Genomic DNA, 22,369 nt, shown 5'->3' with positions numbered 1-22,369 from the left:
CCTAACTCAAATGATGATTTATCTGGGAATATCAATTCACTCAAATTATCACTAGTCAAGAAAATGACCCTGTTCAGAGATAGCTCAGTGAGTTAACTTTTAAAATGTTATTGAGGGGAAACAAACATTTATTTTCCTTCTGTACTTTATCTATACTAGTACCACTAAAATACCAAATATTGACATTATGTATTGGTAACTATTTTGGGGTTTTTTTTGGGCTGTGATATTTTTTTCTTCTGGATCATACTCCAGTTTTATCTGTACTGCATTGTGATATGCTGAATAAGTCAGTTAATCTTTCTCATGATTACATGTGCTGGGAAAGTTATATGTTAATAGTTCCTTAATATGGGGAACCTCAAGTAAACTGTGCTGTAGAATGTGAAAATTATTCTGTCTAAAGATTAGAAGCAGCCCCTGCTATGTCTGTGCATGTACATGCAAACACCTTTCCACATGTAGAGCTGAGTACTAAAATACAGATCTTTAAATGGTGTAATTCTAACAATGCTCACTCAGTGTTAGTAATTCATTCAATGTAGAGGCACAGAGATAAGTCACAATTCCCTTCAGGTTAACCACAGCTTAGTTAACATTTATTTGCAACAGCAGTGATTTTAGAGCATGTTTACTCAAATGAAAATATATTGGCATTTGTATTAAGAGGGTCCTTATAAACTATTCAGTTTAAATCACTAATCATGCTAATGTTGAGAATCACTGCTAGATAATTGTTCAGTGATTAAAATATTTTTAAGGGATTTTTAGGCTTAGACATAAAAATGTTTCAGTATTACATGTGGTTTTTATATTTTTGCCCCCAGAGTGTTAAGGAATTTCTTCCATCATGCTTCATGGGATTTGTTTAAAAAAAATCCCAAAATATCCTTAACAAAAAACCCCAAAAACCAAACCCCAAAACCCACACAATCCTCCAAACATTTGTATACAATTGCTTTATTCTGATATCAGCTGCATATGTGCACTAATAAGTCATTTTGTGGATTTAGGCTAATTACTAGCTTACCTTTTCTGCAGCATTCCCAGATTTCTCATTGTCTCCTTTGTAGTGGTGTTGAGATATTTAAAGCAAATTGTGGTTACAGACCATTACATAGAAAATGCAGCATATGCTTGTGGTGTCTACCTTTGGTGTAGGCAAGATTAGATTTTCTTGTTAGACTTGTGAAGGTGAAACGTAGTGCACATGCCTATTTGTGTCTAATTCTTCAAGGGAAAATATGTCAGTTGATTGTTGCTTGTTTTTTTTTTTTCTTCGCATTTCTGTAAAGAATTTTGCTGATATGTGCCTTTTTTTTTTTTTAATAGAACCTATGTAACAACTGAAATCATAATGAGCAAATCAGTAAAGTATCTTCCTTACCAGATGTTTCTAGTGTTACCAATCTAAAGCTTTTCTGAGCAATTTCTTAGAGAGTGTTGGGGGATAAATCTTTGTTTAAATTTATTTCACCGAGGTAAAAATGTAATTGAAACACATTGGGATCAATATAAACTATATAAGAAGCCATGAATTATTTTTCTAGCTCACTAGGTACTAATATCTAGATGCTGGTATCTCATGAAATCCTATAATAATTTTTCTTCCTGTGAGTAAGTAGATATTTCAGCACAGAAAGAATAGCTTGTTTCTCTTTTGTATGTCTCACTTTTTTTCCCCCTCTCAAACTCATCAGAGACTTGATCTTTTATATTAGATGTGCACAGAGTAATAACGCAGCTATGGTTTTAATATAAAGGAGCACACCCCTGCAGAAGTGCATTGAATTAGAGTAGTTGTTTTGCATGCATGAGAGCTAGATATGTAAAATAGTTTCAGCAGGTCACTAACAAACTAAAGATGAACTTCTGACACCAGTGAAATGTTTGAGAACCTGTTGTGATGCACTGTTAGTTGTAGGATTCTTTCACCTGTGTATGCAAGAAGGTGAACTGTTACATTTTTCAGTTCCCAGCATTGGCATCATTTTGGTTCCCAGTGTGGGAATCATTTCAGTTCAGTTCAAGTTTTGGTCAAATAGGTTTTCTAAGGCTAGGTGAGTTTACATGGGGCAAGGTTCTTAAATGTGGGAACAGTCAAATGTCAGGACTGTGCACACAGGACTCTGGGAAGTTGGACTTAATCTATTCTCTCTTATTTTTCTGTATCAATCTAGGCATCAATAGTGTTTCCAGGTTTTAATCACACCTTTGTGACCTATAACTCTGCACTAAAGAAAAAGATATGAAAAACCTTTCTGCTGCGGTCTGCAGGGAAGATGCAGAAGCCTAGCAGAGGGTAGAGGCTTTAGTGAGGCTTATGTTCTCCTGTGGGTAGGCTCTGTGATAAGACAGAGATGGGGAAGGAAAGGCTGTGACATGTCTCTGCTTGGCAGACCTCGTTGAACACAACTGCTCCCTGTAACTACACAGCTATACTTGAAATGGTCGGGTTTTGTTGAACCATTTATTCTGAACTGGCAACCCGAAATATTTTTCTTGATTCAGTTTCCATTATAGAAGAAATTGTATAGCAATCGATATGAATTCCAATTTCATTTTGATTTATATCCAAAGACTTGATAAAAGTGCATACAGTTCTGGAAAGGGAAGGAAGTACGAGCACAGCTCTTCATTCTGTGTATCAGCAATGAGGGCTTGTAACTCACTTTGCTTCATGATACAAAATATTTGAAAATATATATGTGTGCCAGTGTTGGGTCAAAAAAAAAAAAAAGGTAGACTGAGTGTTGTGTTACTTATCATTCTTTGATTAATTTTGGGTTGTACATATGTGAATGTTCGAGTAGATTAAATATAAACTAGAAGGAAGTTACTTTTGTAGTTTAAATGCTTGGAAGTAGATTAAATATAAACTAGAAGGAAGTTACTTTTGTAGTTTAAATGCTTGGAACTACAAATAAACATGAATTAAAACTTAGAAATCCTGTAATGTCTTTTCACTAAAGAACATCTGCAGCAAACCACTGTATGAATTAGATTGTTCAAGTAGCTGTGTTTTTCTGCAACCTTTTTTTTTTTTTTTCTTCCTTCAGATGACAGTGGTAAAGAGGAATAACTAATACAGAGAGCTCTGGATATTAAGAGGAAAAGTACTACTGAATTGCTGTTTTTCAGTAAATATTGCTTCTGCAATTGCAGAAAAAAATAATTTTTTTATTGTATACCATGTTAAGGTAGTACATACAAGACTTCAAATCTGCTAAGTAAATAAACTTAGTATCTGTTTCACTAATCTTTTATATTTGATGTGTTATTTAGAAATTCCTTTTATTGACAGATTTTTTTTTTGTTGCTGTTTTTGTTTTGTTTGTGGGTAAGGTATTTCTGTTCATTGCTGTGGGTTTGTTTTGTTTTTTGGGTTGGTTTGTTTGTGTTTGGTTTGTTTTGTTTTTGTTCAGTTAATTGCTTTGCTAGGAAATACCTTGTTTTAATTTTAGAAGAGATGTGAAGAGGGCTCTTGTGTGCAAAATAAGGTCCAGTGTGAAACTAATTCTATTTTGTGTTCTTTCAAAAATCAGTATCAGCTGCAGCGTGCTGAGCAGAAGTGGGAAAATTTGTTTGTTAAAAAAATGTTCTTTATTGGCAGTTACTGTTTTGTATCACCAACCATGGATGCCAAGGGCTTAAAGAAACTTTTTTTTTTTTTTAAATCTGTATCATTAATTTTTATTCTATGAAGTCTATCAGATATCATGTGGTGACAATGAATTACACAGAATTACACAATTCTCAGACCCTGTTGTTATAAGATGTTGTCTGTTATTTACAAATAGACCTTTTTTCCTCCTTTTTTTCAGCGCCTTGTTGAAGCTGCAGAAGATGCTTACCTGAAACATGAGTTTGATGCTGACTTACAGGTAATTAATAATTATTTTCTTAAATATTTGTCATCATAATATACTGTACCAGCTTGTATAATAGCTTCCTTGAGGGACTGCTGTGGAAAGCCAAGTATGTCAGTAATAGGAGGCTGCTGATTACAGAAAACAGAATTAATGAAGGTTGGCTCAGTATTTTGATAAGTTACACATTTAGTGGTTTTGTGTTGGGAGACCAAGCAGGTGGATTTTGCTCTTTTACAGATTTCATTTAAATTCCCTTCATGTCTGCTTAGGTCAAGATTTCCAAACACAGTAATTAGTGGCATGTTTCATCCTTGCAGTGTGCTGGCGAGGAATTGTTCCACAGAGAGTTGAATTTGCAGATGGGGTGGGATCCACAGGGATGGGATTAGTATGACCTTGATTTGTGCCAAGTGGTTTGCCTTTGGGTCTGTGTCTAGAGCAGACACCATTTTGTTTTCACTTACCTAGAAGCCCTTAGAGCCATAGATCATTACTGTCTCAGTGTTGCCTTTAGGAATAATTCGGCAGGGAGCAGCACTTCTCACAGTTGAACACGTTTAGAACAAAAATCCTTGCTTAAATAAGACACATAATTAAAAAAAAAACCAACAACCAAACACCAACAAAGCAAACAAAACCCCCAACCAAAACCAAATAAAAAAAAAACCACAGCCAACCGAAAAACAAACAAAACCCCCAAAGCACCAAAAAACCTCAAACAAAACCAAAAAACCAACCAACCAAAAAAACATCCCAACCCAGATTAATGTAGGTAATCTAACCTAAAGTGGATAGTTTAACAGAAAATGTGTTACTCAGTACTTAAATGAGTAAATATATCCTTACCTGTAATGCATTCCTATATCCTTGGTTTCTTGAATGCCATATTAGGTCAAGATTGGTTTACTTTGTCTCTATTTGGATTTATTTTTAAAACTTTCTGTGAATATTTGCCGTATGATTATTTAAAAGTTGAGGTTAATCACTAAGGGCAACAGAGACTTTCAGGGCAGGATTTTCCCCACACGTGTGTCTAAGAAATACAGTGATTTGTAAGCTCTATTTTCAGATTTTACCATGGTTGCATCCTGTTATCACAAAGCATTTTATTTTAATGAAAATATGATACAAATTACAGATTTCTGTGCAGAGAGGGGAAAGAAAAATAGACTGAGCTTTTTGGAGCTATGGATAAAAGATTAAGTTTAGAAGGCTGTGATACTGATGTCTGTCAGCCCCTGTTGGAGTAAGGATAAAATGAGCACCCTGAAACTGTAATTCATATTGTTGTTGTATTCAATGAATGCTGCCTTCTGTATTGAAATGCTTTCTAGTTCTGTTACATTCCAGCCTTGTAGAGGTGTGCTTTTTTTTTTTTTTTTTTAAACTCTAAGCCATGGAGAAATAGGAGCTATTGTCTGAATAAATCAGAAACACCCTTTACAGAAGATTTTTTAGAGGTCTACAGCAAGTGCTTCTTCACTGCAGGATAGTTCTCACTTTTACTAAGTCCTTCATTTGCTGAGGCTTTGAAGATGTAAACACTTTCTGGAAGCCAGTTAAAAGCCATTTGTGTCAGCAGCATTAACAGGACAATCAAATCTTTGTGTAGAGCTCCATTGTTTATTACTGTCATGGTCCATTAAAGCTAATCAATTGTTAATCTTGGTTTCAGCGACCCCTTTGCAACCCTTGCTGGGTGATTGTTGTTCTTTATCAAAAATCTCATAATGCCATCTGCTCAGTATAAAATAATGGCCAGAATGATTTGATAGTGTACATTCAAGTGGAGGGGGACAGAAGGCTTTTGTAATATACACTGTATATAATTCTGCTATCAAAGAGGAATTTTTTGGCATTTGTATTACCTTGGCCGACGTGTGGAAGGACAGGATTAAATGCTTTGAATTAGTGGCATGTGATACACCACTAGTCTGCCTCTTTGTGCACAGATATTCTGGAAATTCAGAAAGACCATAAAGAACGTGCTTTTTATTGGTCCAGCATCACCTTCTATGTCTTAGAGGACAGTATAGATAATATTATGCCAGTACATAAAAATGATATAAGGGAGAAATAAAAATCATATTATTATTTTTATTGCCTGTGAAAAAAACACCAGCTTAAAGCAAATAATAACTGTACGAGTTTGTCTTTTAGACTGCTGTTATTCTCTTCAGCAGTGCTGAAACTATAGTGTTTGATTATGCTAGTTCTGATTCCTTCTGGGCATTTTTCTTAGTAACATTATTGGGTTTGCCTTTAGTTATCCTATAGGTATTGTAATCAATATGCTATAACATATAATGATCTAAGCACTCAGCTCTCTTTCTCTGTACTGAATCTATTGGCACCACCGACAAAAACCCTGTAGTTATAAACATAAATAAAATTCCCAGTGAACTGAAAGAAATAAATCAAAATGAGTGGTATGATGTTTAACTCATCAGCATTATATATTGCATGCTTGAGTAATGACCAAACTAAGAATTGCTGACTTTAAAGATAAACCTTACAGCATTTGGGCTTTGGAATATTCTTTTTTTCTGTTAGGGATGTGAACCAAGATCTGCAGTCAGGAAGTCACACCTCCTGATTTTGTGGTTTGATAGGATGGAAAAAAAATACAGAGACCAGCTACCAAGCACAGACTCAGCAAGAGTATTAGATGTTAGAGGTTTTGAAGTGATTCTACAACCATCTTTTGATTTTGTTGACTTGTTTGCCAGAGAGATTTTGGGGAAATATAAGAGAGCAAGTAACACCTGCTAGGTGCAAATCTATGAAGACATTTCAAATAATTAATAACTGTTGAGTGAAATTTTAGCTTCCTGATCATTTCCTTTCTTTATGCTTTCATGTGTATTTCTTAAGATGTGAACTGCCTTGTTATGATTCACAGAAACACTGTTGGTACAGTATACAGACCCTTGGAAGAAGCTCTTGAAGTGTAAAAGTCTATCCTGGAGTTGCCATATACCTAAGCATTTGTCACATATTATGCAGCTGATAGAACCACATAGATTTAGAGACTTTCTCCTCCCACCACGTTTCCTCAAACCACTGGAAACTGGACAGATTTTGTTGTGTAAAAATACATCAATGTGATACTCACCTGCACTTTTCATGCAGCTAGTAGCAAGGTGGTAAAGGATGTGTCAGTGACAGTCAAGTGGCCTGTGTTGGCACCTAAATATTCTACAATATGATATTTGTGTGATATTATCTGAGCTCTGAGAATAGAGATGCATAGAACATTGTTATCATATGAACAGACTGAGGATAAGATCTTTGTCATAGTGTTGTATAGGGTTTTTTTTTTTCTTGTATCATTTCTGGTTTTCAATAATTTCAGGAGGTACAGCTCAGCAGCGGGACTGATGCTGGAGTTTTCAGTGGAGCTTTGTTTCTTGAAAACTTAAAAAAAAAATATAAATTTAAGTAACAATAAAGATACTTAGTTCCTACCCAGTTTTCATGCTTCTGACCCAAATGACAGGAGGAGGTAATACAAGATTTTGTTGTGACTGCTGGTTCATTTGCTGAATGGTTTCATTATACATAGACATTTCCAGGGTAGTTCTTTTATTTTGTGTGCTAATTAAGTTCATTAGTTCACTCACCTTTCATTCCAGCTGGGCTTTCTCTGCTTGTGTGCAATGTGGTAATAAAAAAGCAAGGTTATTTCTTTCTAATAGAATCAAAGCTAGCGAGTATCCAATGTCACCTGAATTACTAGATGTTTTCAAATTGTTTATTTTGATTTTTCTGTATAAGATGGGAAAGGTTCAAGTGCCAATACTTCAAGGTGGTGACCTTGTCTCATTTTTATGTCAGAAGAGTAGAAGAGGATTAATCAAATAGTTTTTTAGGAAAGGATTACTATCTTTTAAGAATACTCTTAATTTAGTGGGATAAAAGAGGAATAATGGTATAAGGCTGCTTTTCATGATTTATTTTTTAGATCTACAACATATGGCTGAGCCTTAAGGAAGAGATTTTCAAAATTATACCAGAGCTAGGTGCTGTTCTGCCAGATTTTGCTGGCTGTTAACTTCTAATTGCATTTCATGTCCTTGGAAATCTCATCCTTTCTCTTATAAAAAAATCTTGTGAAATCAGCAGATGGGTAGTTAAGGATTTTTCCAGTGGTTTACACAGGTGAACAATGTACAGTTTTATATGCATTTAATGATTTTTTTGAAGTCTACGAGAGGTGAGACTTCAAAGGTTTAGGAGAAAGCACAAACAGCAGAAGGGAGCTAGGGAACAAAATTTTCCAGTTCATAAACTCTGCAGCTCCTGGCTCTATTGCTGCAGCTGTTAATATTACTAGATAGTTTATTGTTGTCTTTCAAAGGGAGAAACCTCACTTTTAGTCATTTGGAAATTCAACTGCTAGGTAGAAAGCTTAAATATCAACATAAAAGCATAACTTAAATTGCTGCAACTTCAAAAAAAAATCTGGCATCAATGTTTATTTAATATAATGATGGCATGTAAAAATTTATAATGATGGATTATTAAATGCTTAGGTATTTAATTAACATTTAATCAAATAGATGGTAATTACATTGGTATCAATTACTGGAAAATATGAAGACAAAAGATAATTGAGAATAGCTATTCTACATAATCATATTAAAGTCCTATAATAATATGTGCAGTACTTGCATGCTAGTATTCAGAAAGTCTTTTTGCATATTTACTATCTCACTGATTTTGCATGAGGCACATGATAACTAGATTTACAGTCTATTGGTATGAATATTTTTTTCTGGGTGTTAGAATATGTCCAGAATGGGAAAAGAAGTCTGTTGGGCTTCAAGCCCTTCTAACCAATGATTAAAATGACTTTCTGAAAAGTACACTGAAAATAGCAATGGAGCATCTGAAGTTTGCTGTGCTTCATGGATTGTTTATTCAAGATGTTTGCTTTCAAACTCAGGAATCAATCTTTCTGAATTCCAAGCCTGGAAACCTAGTCTGGAATCTGACAGTCTAAATTCCATTTTAGACTTTCTTTCAAATATTTTGCAGACCAAAGTGATCTCAAATATTTGGGTAGCATATACACAGTGTGCCTGCGGCTTGAAATAAGGCGGGAGAGAGACCCTTAACTAGAACCAGTCTAAGCTGTTTGTGTCAGTGTGAGCTGAAATTCCTCCCCCCCAATACCAACAATAACCAGGCTAGCTCAGTCTGGAAGTGAATGAAAGCTGTATTTACAAGCAGATCTACAATCTATGATGAAATGCAATGAATTTTGAAAATATACAAAATTCACAACATTTACAAATATATACAATCAACAGAAAAGCACAACCAAGCTCCCTTTGCTTCCCCCCAAAGAGGACCTTTCCCAAGGGGCCTCTCTCCCAGGGGCTGCCTCCCCCCAGACCCCCCTGGCAGAAAGCAGTTAGTTAGGTAGAAGCAAAGAGGCTGTTAGCTTACCTTGCCAAGGTCAGTGTGTTATCTTCAGCCAGAAGAGAAGAAGAAACAGCAGCCAGACAGCCCAGCAAGTTGCCCCGACTGCAGACTTGCCCCACTTTGTTTTGAGTAGTAGTTCTTAAACATTTCTATCCATCCAATGGAAGCATTTAGAACAATCATTATTTTGCTTTCTTACACCCATTAGTCACTTATTTACACTCTTTAGCTTTCTCTGCTTGAACTTTGAGAAGAAAAATCAAAGAGACCGTTTCAAACCATCACACTTAAATTTTCATGGCCCTGTGCAACTTTTGCAGAAGAAGCTACATACCATGGAATTATTGTAATTTATTCAGTTGTCAAATTTGCCTCTGGAGCTCTTTTCTGGGGTGTCTCACACAAGTGGTTCATCTTTGTGTGCCTCTAACACTAGTGATACTGTGATGTCTGTACAGTCATGTTCAGCCAGCTGAGGGCATAGTTTGGATACAGCTGTGATGAAGAAATGCTGCCAGGGCTTGCAGAAGTCTTGGTGTTACTGAGTTTTCTCAACAGAATTTTTCCTTACTGAACAAAAGATAGAAGATCAAGAAAATACAGTAAGCATAGAATTCAGAATGTCACTGTGGCCTAATAGCAAGACCAATGCCCCCAACTCAAGAATTACACTACAGTCTGAGGACTAAGAGAAAGGAAAAAGCAAATAGAAGCATGAGCATCTACTGAACTACAAGGCATAACAGGATGTGATGAACAGATAAGGTGTCTGTTAGTGTCTTTATTTAGGCTTATTTTTTCCTTTGTGAATTTTTTTCTTTTAGAAAACACATCCATATTTTTTTCTTTTTTTTTTTTTCTTTTCTGAAAGAAGAAAGAAAAGCTTCAGCTTTTAGTGTAGTTTTATTCTTATTGATTCCTGTGAGCTCAAAGTAAGGACATCTCAACTGCTCTAATGCTAGAACTGCAAAGAATTGATTTCCAGTTTTTTAGCTCTGAGGATAAACCCTTTCAGTGGAGAGCACTTTAGCTTGTCTACTCTTTCCTATTTATTTATTGAGGTTGGGAAAATGAAAACCTACATGGCTATGGAACTATTGAGACATCAGTAAACTGAGATGTTGCTGGTTAAGAAGTCTCTAGAATTGATGCACAAGTAAAGTAACCTTCAGAGGAAGAATTTCACATTTCTTGGTGGGGATTAGGTATTAGAGTGTACAGTGAAAGAGGGGCCATGCACCTTTTGAGTTATTTTAATCTCCAAGTTTTTATCTGTTTTCTGTCACTGTGGTAAATGATCAGAAACTGAGAATGAGATTTTTATGAAGGAAGGAAATGCCAGTGAAATTTTAGTTCATTCTCTAATGATGAGCATGAACTTCTTCATTAGTTCTTTCACTTGTAGTTTTCCAGATTTTTTTTTTTAATTTAGGAAGATTTTTAGAATTTTAGAACAATTACCATTAGTGAATATTTTTTATTTATTTTTTCCCTTCCACACACATATCTTTCTATGAATTTTGAATTTCTTTTACTTCAAACAAACCAAATGCAAGTTGCTAGAGTGGCTGAGCTGGTTTTATGTGTGTTCATAACTTCTGTTGACAAGGAATGAGCCTGACAGCTAAGCACAGAAATGCAGAGTTTCACTTACTGTCTCAGAAACAGAGATGCAGGAGGTTGTTTAATTTGTAATTTCTCTGCTGCAAATAGTTTGCCATTTTGGTACCATTCTGCCTTATGTAAGAGAGCCATTAAAAAAGAACCATCATTCTTTGCCTGTTCAGTTCAACAGCTGTTCTATCTACACAGGACTTGACAGCAAAGGAAGCAGCAGCTATGGGCTGAATTTTTTAGTGCAGATACTGTGCTCTGTTTCTAAGAAAGCTTGGCACAGTTCTGGAGATTGATTCTTCTGACTGCAGTTATAGGACTCATCCTTTTGGTACCCTTAAAAGGCTAGACTCATTGAATGACTACCAGAAGTAGTTTCCAGACAGTTCTGGATTTATTCCTGCTTGCCTCTCTCATGATAGCCATCACTATCTGAAGTATGTGAATTGGATACTGAAGAACACACTATAAATTCTGTTCTACTCATCAGTGCTTTTTGCCTGGCAATATCTGCTGTAAATTACCACAGAAATCTGAAATTCAGAATTGTCAAAGAACTTTATGCTTGAGCAGATAATTTTGTTTTCATGAGATTTTTCCTTTTATAGTTTTTAACCCCTTTATTAGATTTACTTGCTACCAGAAATGAGAAGGGAATGGCTTTCTCATCCTATGAGTGTTTTCAAAATTTCAGGTTCTCCAATTAAACATTGAGATACTGCAAAGTTTCTCCTGAGCAAGAGAACTCTCTCCTTTGGAACTACTCATAACCAAGTAGGTGGGGCTCCCAGTTATGATATGAGAAGCCTGTTTAAGTTGCTTCTCTAGTGAGTATTAAGTTATTTATATGATATGAAACAACTGCAGCAGATGAGTTTGTGAGGCACTTGGCTTCAGAAAAGCCTGATGGATAGGGCAGTTGCTTTGGATCACAGGGACCATAGTTTGAGTTTCTATTCAGAGGAGCTTAATTCAGGGGATTGATTTGAACTGCTGTATAAGGCTTTTCCTCTCTGGCACAAGTTAAAATTATAAATAGAACAAAAGTTCTCATTGAAATACTGATAAAACTCAGAGTTTGCAACATGGAATCCACTCTTTTATTGTCTTTGCAAGGCAATTATTTAACTTATTCCAATAAAACTGATAGTAGAATAAGCTAGTATTGTTTGGACAAAGGGATAATGACGTACCAGAAGGAACCAGTCAACTGAAAACAGATCTGTTCACTTTCAAGCAGGAAAAAAAAAAAGACAGAAAAAGACAAAAGACATTATAAATAAAATTTTAGCAGAAAATCAATAATAATACTTACTGCTGCAGCCTTAAAATTAGATTGAAATTTGATGTATCAAGCTGGGAGTGAGTGTAAGGTTGTAAGAGCTTGAGGCTTAAAAAAATGTCCTCTGCCAAAATGCTCAAACTTCTTTCCAAAATTGCCCATTCTAGAATGGCAATGTGGCAACCTTCTGTCAGCATGGTTGTCTTTTCACACAGCCAAAATAGCATCTGATCTGTGCATGCCACAATTTGTCACTGAGAGGTTGGTGATTTTCCCTGCATTTCAAAGCAGAGTGATTTGGGAAGATGAGCACCTCCTGGATACTGGGTTTACTGGTCTGGGCAGGGATGTAAGAGTAGGCAGGACAAGATAAATGGAGCAAGAGGAATCTGAGATAAGTGAAAGGAAGACTATGGAGGATGCAGAGGAAAGCAGAAACTGTAAAAGGGTAGGTGTCAGAAGACTGTAAAGTGCATGAGAAGGCTGGAGAAGGAGAAATAACAAATAATGTCCAAAGGCAAATCGCTGAAGTGTTAATATCTTCATGTTTCAAGTGTACTGACATTAATCTTTTCACAAGTCTCTCTAAATCCATTACTTATGCTCACAGTCAGCCTAAAGTGAAGAAAAAGTTTTCTGCTACTTAAAAAAAAATAAATAAAAAGGCACTCCCCTCTTTCTTCCACATGTCTAGTGCCAGGTTAGGCAGTTACAGAAATGGAAAGAAGCTGCTTCAACATGAGCTTCATTATAAAACAAAGGAAAACCATCAGAGAGAAAATAAAGTAGGTAAAAATCCAATGCAATTTAAAAATGAATTTCAGAGGTGTCTAGCAAAACATGTATGCACAGGGAGTGAGGGAGGAATGCTGCATAGGAAAGGAGAAAATATATCACAATGTTATTGAAAAACGTATGCTCCTTGAGTCTGCCCTAAACCTCAGAGAAACTGATGTGTTTAAAACTGTCTAGTAGTAGATGTTCATGAGACTACCAATTTCCACTTCTAACTAGCCAAGAAAGCAGCTGAAGAGCCAGAGAAACATGCAAGATGAAGTTAGATGTGCCAATGCTTAGTGTTTGGTTTATTGGTGATACCAAATAGCAATTTGGGATTAAGAATCCCTTCATAGTGGCAGTTATGTGACTGACTTGCTTGTTGAGGATTGTGGCCTTGAGATTTTTTTCTCTCTGAGGGAAAAAAAGAGGTTGTCACCTTCTGAAAATGCTTTCCAATTAACTTTGAACTTTCTGCAGTAGAAAAGGTCAACTACTCAGTAGCTTGAACTCTGAGCCCGGTGCCTTCTACCTGCATAACAGCAGCAGCCCTGCCCTCAGCACTGAGCAGCTTCACACTGCAAGCCAGATTTACACCTACGCAGCTTTAGTCCTGTCAAGATCTTGGTGAATGTTTGAACCCTCCTTGGTTTAAGCAATGCCAAAGGCAAGTGAGGATTTTGATCCTGTCCAGATTCATTTTGAAATATGCTGCTCTGGCTTAGTTTCCCTTTATCTGTGGATGTTCAGTAAGTACCAGTCAGCACAGGGAGGAGATGTACAGAGATTGTTGTCTTTGGATTTCTGAAGACTTCTACAACCAAGATGCACAGCACATTCTATTATCAAAGTGCTCATGTTGGATATGTTGGATTCATTTTGCCTGAATCACATGCTTTCTGACCCATCTGGAACATGTACTCTAAAGAATCTATTTGAAACCTTTCTTTAATTCTGTATGTGCTTGTATGTATTTTGTATCTGCATTTTAGCTTCTGCTATGTTGAAAGGACAAAGGTGCTAAGGTGCTCAGAAGAGCAGGGCATTGCTGGAGTTAATGTTTTTATTTATAAGGCTCATTGGTCAATGGTACTAAGCTCTCCTACAGGAAAAAAAAAGAAGATCCTTAATTCACTCTTGCAAAATTCAATGCCCTATTGTTCTCACTTTTCTGAAGTCACTGTTTATAACATTGCTCTCCTTCCCCCTCTGAGGAATAATATAATTTATTGGAGCAGTTCATTCATAGTCTTTGTGATATCTATCTTTTGGGACAGAGATACCTTTTGCATGATGTACACACTGTTAGCTTCAAACTCTTCCTGTTTGCTTTATGTGAAAGGGTTTGTAATCAGGAATATTTATGCATCCTGGTACCCAATTGTGCTGTGCTTGCTGTTTCTGCTCTTCATAGAAAATTAAACTTTTTTTGGCTCACACCTACCTGAAAGCAAAAGATTTTAGAATATTACCCTATGGATTTATGATTACTAGGCAGATAGCCAGTAATAAGCAGTGATATCTGATACTACAGCCCAGACATTCTCTGCTTTTTTCCACCTTTTTCCTATTATCTTTAAGTTTATTAAACTATAAATGGGAGAAATAAATGGCAGACCATCTCTTTTTTTTAGAGGGGGGGGAGGTGGGGGGAGTGCTTGATGATGAGATTAAAGGTCATCTATTCCTCTAGCCTGGTGTTTAGGAATAGGCAAATTATTAGAAAGGGTGAAAGTAATCTGGGGGGTGTGGTTTGGTGATTTTTTTGTTGGTGTTTTTTTCTTTCTTTTTTTTTTTTTGTGGGAGAGCAGCTTTTTTTGCTATAGAACAACCATTTTAAATAGAGGTAAAAGTATTATAGATAAAGATTTAATCCATATGTAGAAGAAAGACAGAAGTCACTAAGCAGTTCATAGCTTTAAATGAGGTCAGATTTCTGACTTGTATAGTATGAAAATGTGTAAATCTTAGATGACTCCACTGGAAATATTTCCCAGGTATTTTACATACTGCTTGTTGTGGGGGAAAAAAATACTTTCTTGCCTTTGGCTTATAAGATACAGAGTGAAAAACAGCTACATCTGTACTTTAACATTTCAGTTGCACATAATATTTCTTTGTTTCTGAATCTCACATAATTGCTGACTACAAAATTAAAATACCAAGCTCATTATTTCAACCCTAAAATAAAACTTGCCTTAGACTTAGGCTTTGTCTCTAATTGCAGTGTCTATGTGTTGAGCTTCATTAACTTGAAGCAGAAGGAGCCCTCACTTTTGTGTTGAAGTTAATTAAAACTGGTAATGATTATTGTCTGAAAATTTTCTGGGTTCAAGCAGGTTATTTTGCCTCTATTTTCATGCATCATTTCATCAATCATGTGGTTGGTCGATTCATAATATAGGGGATTTGTCTGAATTCAGTCAGCTGTGGGGTGGTTTTTTTAATCATAAAAATACACTTGCATATTTTTAATGGTTAGTTGAAAGCTCCTGTTTGTGAAGTAGTCACTGGTGACTTTTAAACTCAGCTTTTCTGAAAATTATTTGAAAAATAAAAGCGATTACTGTTCCATGAGTAATAGGTAATAGCACAAGCCACAAGGGTAGATCCATGTCAAGGGCCACAGTTAAAGGCTTTCAGGTATTTTTTAATCTAAAATTTGAAAATGCCAAAATACAACAATTTTATGATGATGAGCAAAAGCTTCAGACTTAGAAGTACAGTCTTCTGAGCTGTACTCTGTATATTAGTACAGTTTTGACCATGGCTGGTAATATGAAATAATTATTCATATTTTTGTGCTTGTATAGCTAATATGTATTTTAATAATTTGTTCAAATTCTGCATTTCAACCTTGTGTATCTTGCCTGTCATGCATTCATTTTGTGGCTCATGCCATGGGAGATACCCTGCTTAAAAGCAACTAAACAACAAAAGCCCTTCAGGTGAAAGGCCATGTCTGAGGGGTGATGTGAAAAAGTGCAATGGCTAAATCAATAAATAGATTAAATAAAAAATAGAGGATGGTACTTGCCTATGGCAAAAAGTGATGATAGATTCTTTGAAAAATCATGGAGGCCAAGTTTAAACAGGATTTTTTGTTTGTGGTTCATAAAAAACAAAGCAACATTAAAATCACAATAATTTGATGTAATGTCGCATTTTGTGCTTCCTATTCCAGATTTAAACTAACAGATATGTAGCTAAAGCTCTTGTACTATCCAATTTAGGTGTGAAAAAAAGACTTAAAATCTTATTCTGTGTCCAGTTAACTTTTCAAAATGTGGAGTATGTGTTTTAGAGAATTATTGCTGTGGATACAGGATGTGCCTAGCAAAGATTTTAGTGAAAGATTTTAATGGATATTCTGTCCTTGACTGAAGCTCCTGCTGACAAAGTCTGCTCAAGACCTTTCAGCATCATATGGAAAAGTGACTTTTGCAACAAAGAGTCATTGAGCTGGGGAGTGTGTGTTATATTAGAAGGGATGGTGGATGTTTTGACTATAGGGCTGGCAAAGGCCATCTGGTTGGTAGCAAGGTGTTGAGACCTGGTACAACCTGTAGGGCTTGTGGGTGCTTATACTGGAGATGTGATTTTGGGATAGGATGTATGGAATTTGGATGAGGCCAAAATGGTCTGGATGGGAGGTTACCTGAGGTTGTAAAAAGGCTGTGGAATTTCATGGAAGCTCCAAGAGCTTTCCAAGGTTTTCTGCCCAGTACACCAGTTGATCTTGTCACCACAGCATAGGCACAAACTATTCTGTGTGATCTCTCTTTTCTGTCTCTTCCTTCCTCATGGGGTTGCCCAGCTCAATTCCCTTCACTACTGTGCCCTCATTGCAGCACCAGAGGGCTGTGGAGGCTGGTTGAGTATCTGCTGAGTGAAAGCATGTGCTACCCTGACTCATCCTCACTCTTGCTTTTAGCTGCACAGTCCACTGTCCTAGATGCTTTTGCCTGTTTTTGGCACAGAGCCTGTCTGCTGGTTGATCATATCTTACAGGAGGTTCTTTCATACCAAGCTGAGTACTGTTTTCATACCAAGCTGAGTACTGTTTTCTCATAATACCATGTACCACTTGAGATCCCTGTAAATGTTTCCCCAACACAAGCGTTGTGTCTCCTACTGCATTCATGTAGTAGCTGGGGATCCAGCTATTTCCTGCAAACACTTAGGAAATTAATAGTCCCATGAAGTATCACTGTGTTAGTTTAACACTCATGGACCATGTCCAAAGAAGGGCAACAAAACTGGCTGGGACAGAGCAAGTCTTATGAGGAGTAGGTGAGGGAAGTGCAGTATTTGGGCCTGGAGAAAAGGAAGCTCTCTACAGCTCCCTGAAAGTAGATTGTGGCAAGGTGGAGGTCTGTCTCTTCTCCCAGGTAACAAGTGATAGGACAAGAGGAAACAGCCTTACGTTGCACCAGGGGAGGTTTAGGTTGGACGTTCTTCACTGAAAAGTTCATCAAGCACTGGAACAGGCTGCACAGAGAAGGTGCCTGGAGGTATTTAAAAGCTTTGTAGATTTGGTGCTGAGGGACATGGTTTAGTGGTGAACTGGCAGTGATGAGTTAACTGTAGGACTTAATGATCTTAAAGGTCTTTTCCAACCTAAATAATGAAGGCAGGGATGCTCATAGCTAAACACACCCCTCTCAGTGAAGGGGTAAATCCTATGTCGCTTCTGAAATTTACCCTCAGTTTTACTGAAATTACTGTACAGGTAAATGTCTCTTGAAGTAGCTCTCTGGAGGTCAAGTGATTATTGTTCTCCTAGAAAGACCCAAATTTCCAGACTTCAACTATCTGTAAAATGTAAGTGACACAAAAAGGCACAGTAAGGAGGTGACATAAAATATGGTGGTGTTATGAAAAATTACTCCATTTCTGTACCTGCTCCCCTTCCCTACTGAATTCCATCTCTCTAAGCTGCAATTTTATGGGATTTATATTCACTGAGATCTACTACGGCTTATAGAATGGGAAATATCTTAAAGATTAATTGAAATTCAGAAAATAAGCGTGTAGTATATATTAGAAAAATACTTGAATCCCAAAAAGGTTCTTCACTTTTGGTCCAAGTTCTGCATTGAATTCTACAAAATAGCGGTCTAACTAGCATTCACAATTATCCTATGGATGAAATTAAGTTTTTAATTCCTTGTAGTTTCTTGGTAAATACCTTGCTATATATTTTCTCCACCAAAATGTTCTAGTCCTTGACCTTTCTATGTCCTGATAGCACCAGCATTCCTCTTGAGTGGGGGGAGTTCCTGGGCTTGTGGAGAAATTACATGGTAATTAGTGAGATTCTTCTGAAAGAAGGCAGTGATGAATACAAGGGGGAGAAAAGTACCCCTTGCAGTCCTAGTGGTGCACATTTTACACTTTCCTTCCTTTCACTGTAATCAAAAGTGTTTCTTCATCCTTCAAGCTTTTTTTCCCTCCCATCCCTAATGTTTCATGAGTTGTTCCTTCTCTTCACCCTATCCCAACACTGGTTTTCACCTCACACATCGAGGGACAACAGGAAGAAGAGGAGACAAAACTGGGAAGTGAGATTGTTGTCAAGTCCAGAGCATTTCAGCTGATTCAGTTTTGCCTTACACAGGTGATTCATACCCACAGTACTTGTGTAAACCACCAGTGGTCCTGGTGTTTCTGGATAAATCTGGACAGACATAAGGAGAGACTTTATGGGATACAAACCTCTTCAATTTGTTGTTTTACCCATTCTCTTCAGAATGCAATTCAGCTCTGCTTTTGACTGAGAAAGCCTTCCTGCAGTGACTAATCCTTCTGTGCCCAGCCTATGATCTGTCTGACCAGGTGCATTAGCTCTTGCCATGCTTGCCTAGCTCCTGATGAGCACAGCACGCTCTCACTCTGTGTACAGGCACCTCTGTGGTCTTGTCTCCAGATAAGCCCTGACATAAACTTGTGAATTTGGTGAGAATTGCACCTCAGTCTGTGTATAAGTGAGCTCCAGACGGACAGCATAAAAACTGTGGGTTTTGAATTGGACCATAAACAGTGACATCATTGTATATATACACAAATATATAATGATGAATACAGCAAATGCAATCTTGGATGTTGGCTGGAAAATGGACGCTCCAGGGCCAGATTTAATAGGAACTTTCATATTCAATGCTTGGAATATAAAGCCAACATTTTTGTGTATTTTGACTTTTGCGTTAATAAAACGAGGTCAAGAAATCTGTTAAAGCTTATCTTTAAAAATCTTTTCGACCCAATCACCTTGTTTTAAAAACCATTTCCGTTTGTTATCTGCACATTGAAGTAGATTGTGTTTCCTCATGATTGATTCTCTGAAGGAAAGCACTAACGGGCTCCTGTAATTGATTATACTTTAGCGATGCATGATGGCAAGTTCTGTTTTCCATTATTGTTACACTACAGGCTGAACTGTAACTCCTGCAACACGAGAATGTATATATTGATATACAATTGATTTAGCAACATTTTAGCAGTTGAACTGTCTTGCATTAACTAAAAACATGTCCCCACCTCTTCAACAAAAGTGGTCATTCACACATTCAGGGCAGGTATCATCCACCTCTCTGCAGATGGCCAGTTCCTTCAGCTTATTGGAGCTGGCAAAAGACAGCCCTGCTGGAGATCGGTGCAGTCATTGTGTCTGGGTTTCATGGGTGATTTTCGATGGGAGTTGGCTGGTTTTGCATTGCAAATGTTTCACCCTCTGCTTCTTCCTGCCCTCACCCCCCCACAAATGTTTGATGGAGAATAAGGTAATTTATTGTCTGAAAGTGTTGCTTATCTTTGTTACTTAGTGATGACCCCTACCTATCTGTATAGTGTTGCAAAACTCTACAGCAAGGATTTCTTTGCATGCATGTATGTCATCACATGTGCATTTGAGGCAGACATTCAAGTCCTGCTCTGTGAAGCAAACTCCTGCGTGCTCTTTAAGTACACCAATGAACAGTGAAATTTAACTACTGCTTAGCTATAGTTTAACTCCTGAGTGTATGACCTGTCCTAATCAAAAGGTTACAGGGAAGGTCTGAGTGATCTAGCATGTTCTAGCTGGCCTACATGGGGAAAATAAATATATTTTTAATAGCTAGGTTAAGTTTTGAGTTTTGTGAGTGTTTAAAAAAGGCATACAGCTGTTGTCATCTCAATACTCAAAGGACGGGTACAGAAACCTTAATAGCTAGAAGATTATCATGTAAAGTGGGTGATGTATGTAAGAAATATTAGATAGAAGTATGTAATATAATCAGATAATGTACTGACTAGGGCTTCAAATTTGTCTGCATTTTAAACTTTCTTTACTGAGAACAGGATTGTACTTTAAGTACAATTGTAAGCTTTGAGCTTACAATTCTGGCAGGTTGTGCTAAGAAATGTTATTTGTTGTATTGTACTGTAAGTCAGCAGCTATATTACAGAAATTATCCTCTCCTTTGTCTTCCAGGGTTTTAGATTCAAGCTTTCGTGTTGTCAACCACATTAAGCCAATGTGAGCTTTGTTAATCAAAAGTTTAGGAAAAAATACCTCACAAACAATGAAAAACCTTCTGTTTGGACTTGGTGAACATCAGTCTTTGGCAGAATCGAAGTACTCTTTATAAATTTGCAGTAATTTTATATTTCAGTTTTAGAAGTGAAATTTAGCTGTCAATTTCATTTCAAAATGCGAAAACTGAAAATAAAATTAATCACTTCCAAAGTATACAGACACTTAGGTAAGCTGAACTCTCAAGTCATGTATTACCACCACATAGAGATTTTTGTGTTTTATTCCATGTTACATAAAATTTTAAATGTTTTAGATTACATCAGTGTTTACAGCTGTATTAACATTTAGCACTTCAGTTCTGTTACATGTATGTTCAATATCAGTTTAGTGATTTCGTGCATGGCACTGATTTCAATTCAAATCTTCCTTGCTTGCAGTTCTGAACTGTGGATAGCAATAGCAGGATGTGTGACATTCTCTTTTGTTGCAATCCTGGTTGTAAGTAATAATATCAATTAATGTGTACTTATGGTTGTGTGATTCCTGTGTGCAGGGATTATTAGAGAAATTATTTTAACTATCAGAGAACTGTTTCCAAAAGATAAGGATGGCAAATACAAAGTAGGTCACGTTACTTAAATGTTCTTTTCAGTGGTGATGTTTGAAGAATCAGGAGTGTCTGTAGTATCTCACATTCATTTTGGAATATAATACACAATTTAATTTCCTGTTTATTTGCTGTTGTAGAGGAACAATTTTTGAGCTGTGAAATAAAACTCCTGCTCTAGTGCTATGTATTCTTAGCTCAACCCTACACTGCAAAAGAAACCTCTGCACATTTCTTTAATTTGAAAAACATGAGTTCCTAATTACTTACACATAGATTTTTCCAACTGCAAAATGATTAATAATATGTAATTAAAATGGAACCTGGATCAAGAACTCATCAAGTCTCCCTAATACTGTAATACTGTACCCTTTCCTCTGCAAACAAACTGATCTTGTCCCCAGGGATCTGAATGACTCTCAGGAAATCTGTTCCTGCAAGTACACTGTCTCCTCTCATAAGGAATTTACAAAAATTCCCAACTGAGGAACTTCCTTCCAATATTTTCACAGTAAAAAAAATGCAACTTATAAAAGAGTGTTAAGTAAATTTTGGAAAATGTCACCAAATGCCTATGGTATATGAAAGAGCTCTATTAATATTCTTTATAGTTGGAAGTCAGTGGTAGCTGAACATGTGCATACATAAAGAATTTATCACTGTTAGCCCTATAGCTATACTAAGCATTTGCTGGAAAAAAAGTGCAATTTCTTCTTTCCATTTTGAACACAAAATATCCCATCTACTTGTTTCTAAGTTAAGTACTATTACAGAGCTAAAGAAAACACCTCTTCACCTATTCCTTTACATGCTAACTCTCTCCTGTCCCCCAAATTTTGCTAGCAAGTTACTCACCAGATACTACTCAATTATAGCCCAGGTGATGGTAATGACCGCTGAAGAAAAGAAGGTCAGGAAGCTATCCCAGCAGTTTAATGGGAATAAGTCCCATAACACTGCAAGCCACTAGATGCCAGTCTTGTTTCATCCCCACACAAGGCTGAGAGTATTTATGATTGTTTAAAAAACCCAACTATGTCTTCCCACCCTCAAAGCCCCGTTAAAGATGTTCCTTTGGTATTTCAGCTATTTTAATTTTTTTTTTTTAATTAAAGTTACAGTATGACCCTATTGCTTATAGTATTCCTTCCCTCCTCTGTAATGTTACACTTGTTTATAAATATTTCAAAGCTAGCCCTAGCCAGTATTTTTTTTTTTTTGTCTCGGGCCTTGTGTGCAGCTATGTTTTGCTATGTCTCATTTTTTTC

The 22,369-nt window shown here is 36.6% G+C and overlaps 1 protein-coding gene across 1 annotated transcript in view; it reads left to right on the top strand.

Moving 5' to 3' along the window:
• Positions 1 to 22,369, top strand: part of CACNA2D3 (calcium voltage-gated channel auxiliary subunit alpha2delta 3) — a 409,143-nt gene that overhangs the window by 124,421 nt on the left and 262,353 nt on the right. Inside the window, exon 4 of the mRNA XM_054387292.1 lies at positions 3,825 to 3,884. Coding sequence (XP_054243267.1) covers positions 3,825 to 3,884 — 60 coding nt within the window. The remainder of the gene's footprint in view (positions 1 to 3,824; positions 3,885 to 22,369) is intronic.

Source organism: Indicator indicator, chromosome 15, assembly GCF_027791375.1.
Source record: "Indicator indicator isolate 239-I01 chromosome 15, UM_Iind_1.1, whole genome shotgun sequence".
Lineage (NCBI taxonomy): Eukaryota > Metazoa > Chordata > Aves > Piciformes > Indicatoridae > Indicator > Indicator indicator.
The sequence above is the reverse complement of the archived record's forward strand: the minus strand, read 5'-3'. Positions and strand labels throughout refer to the sequence as shown.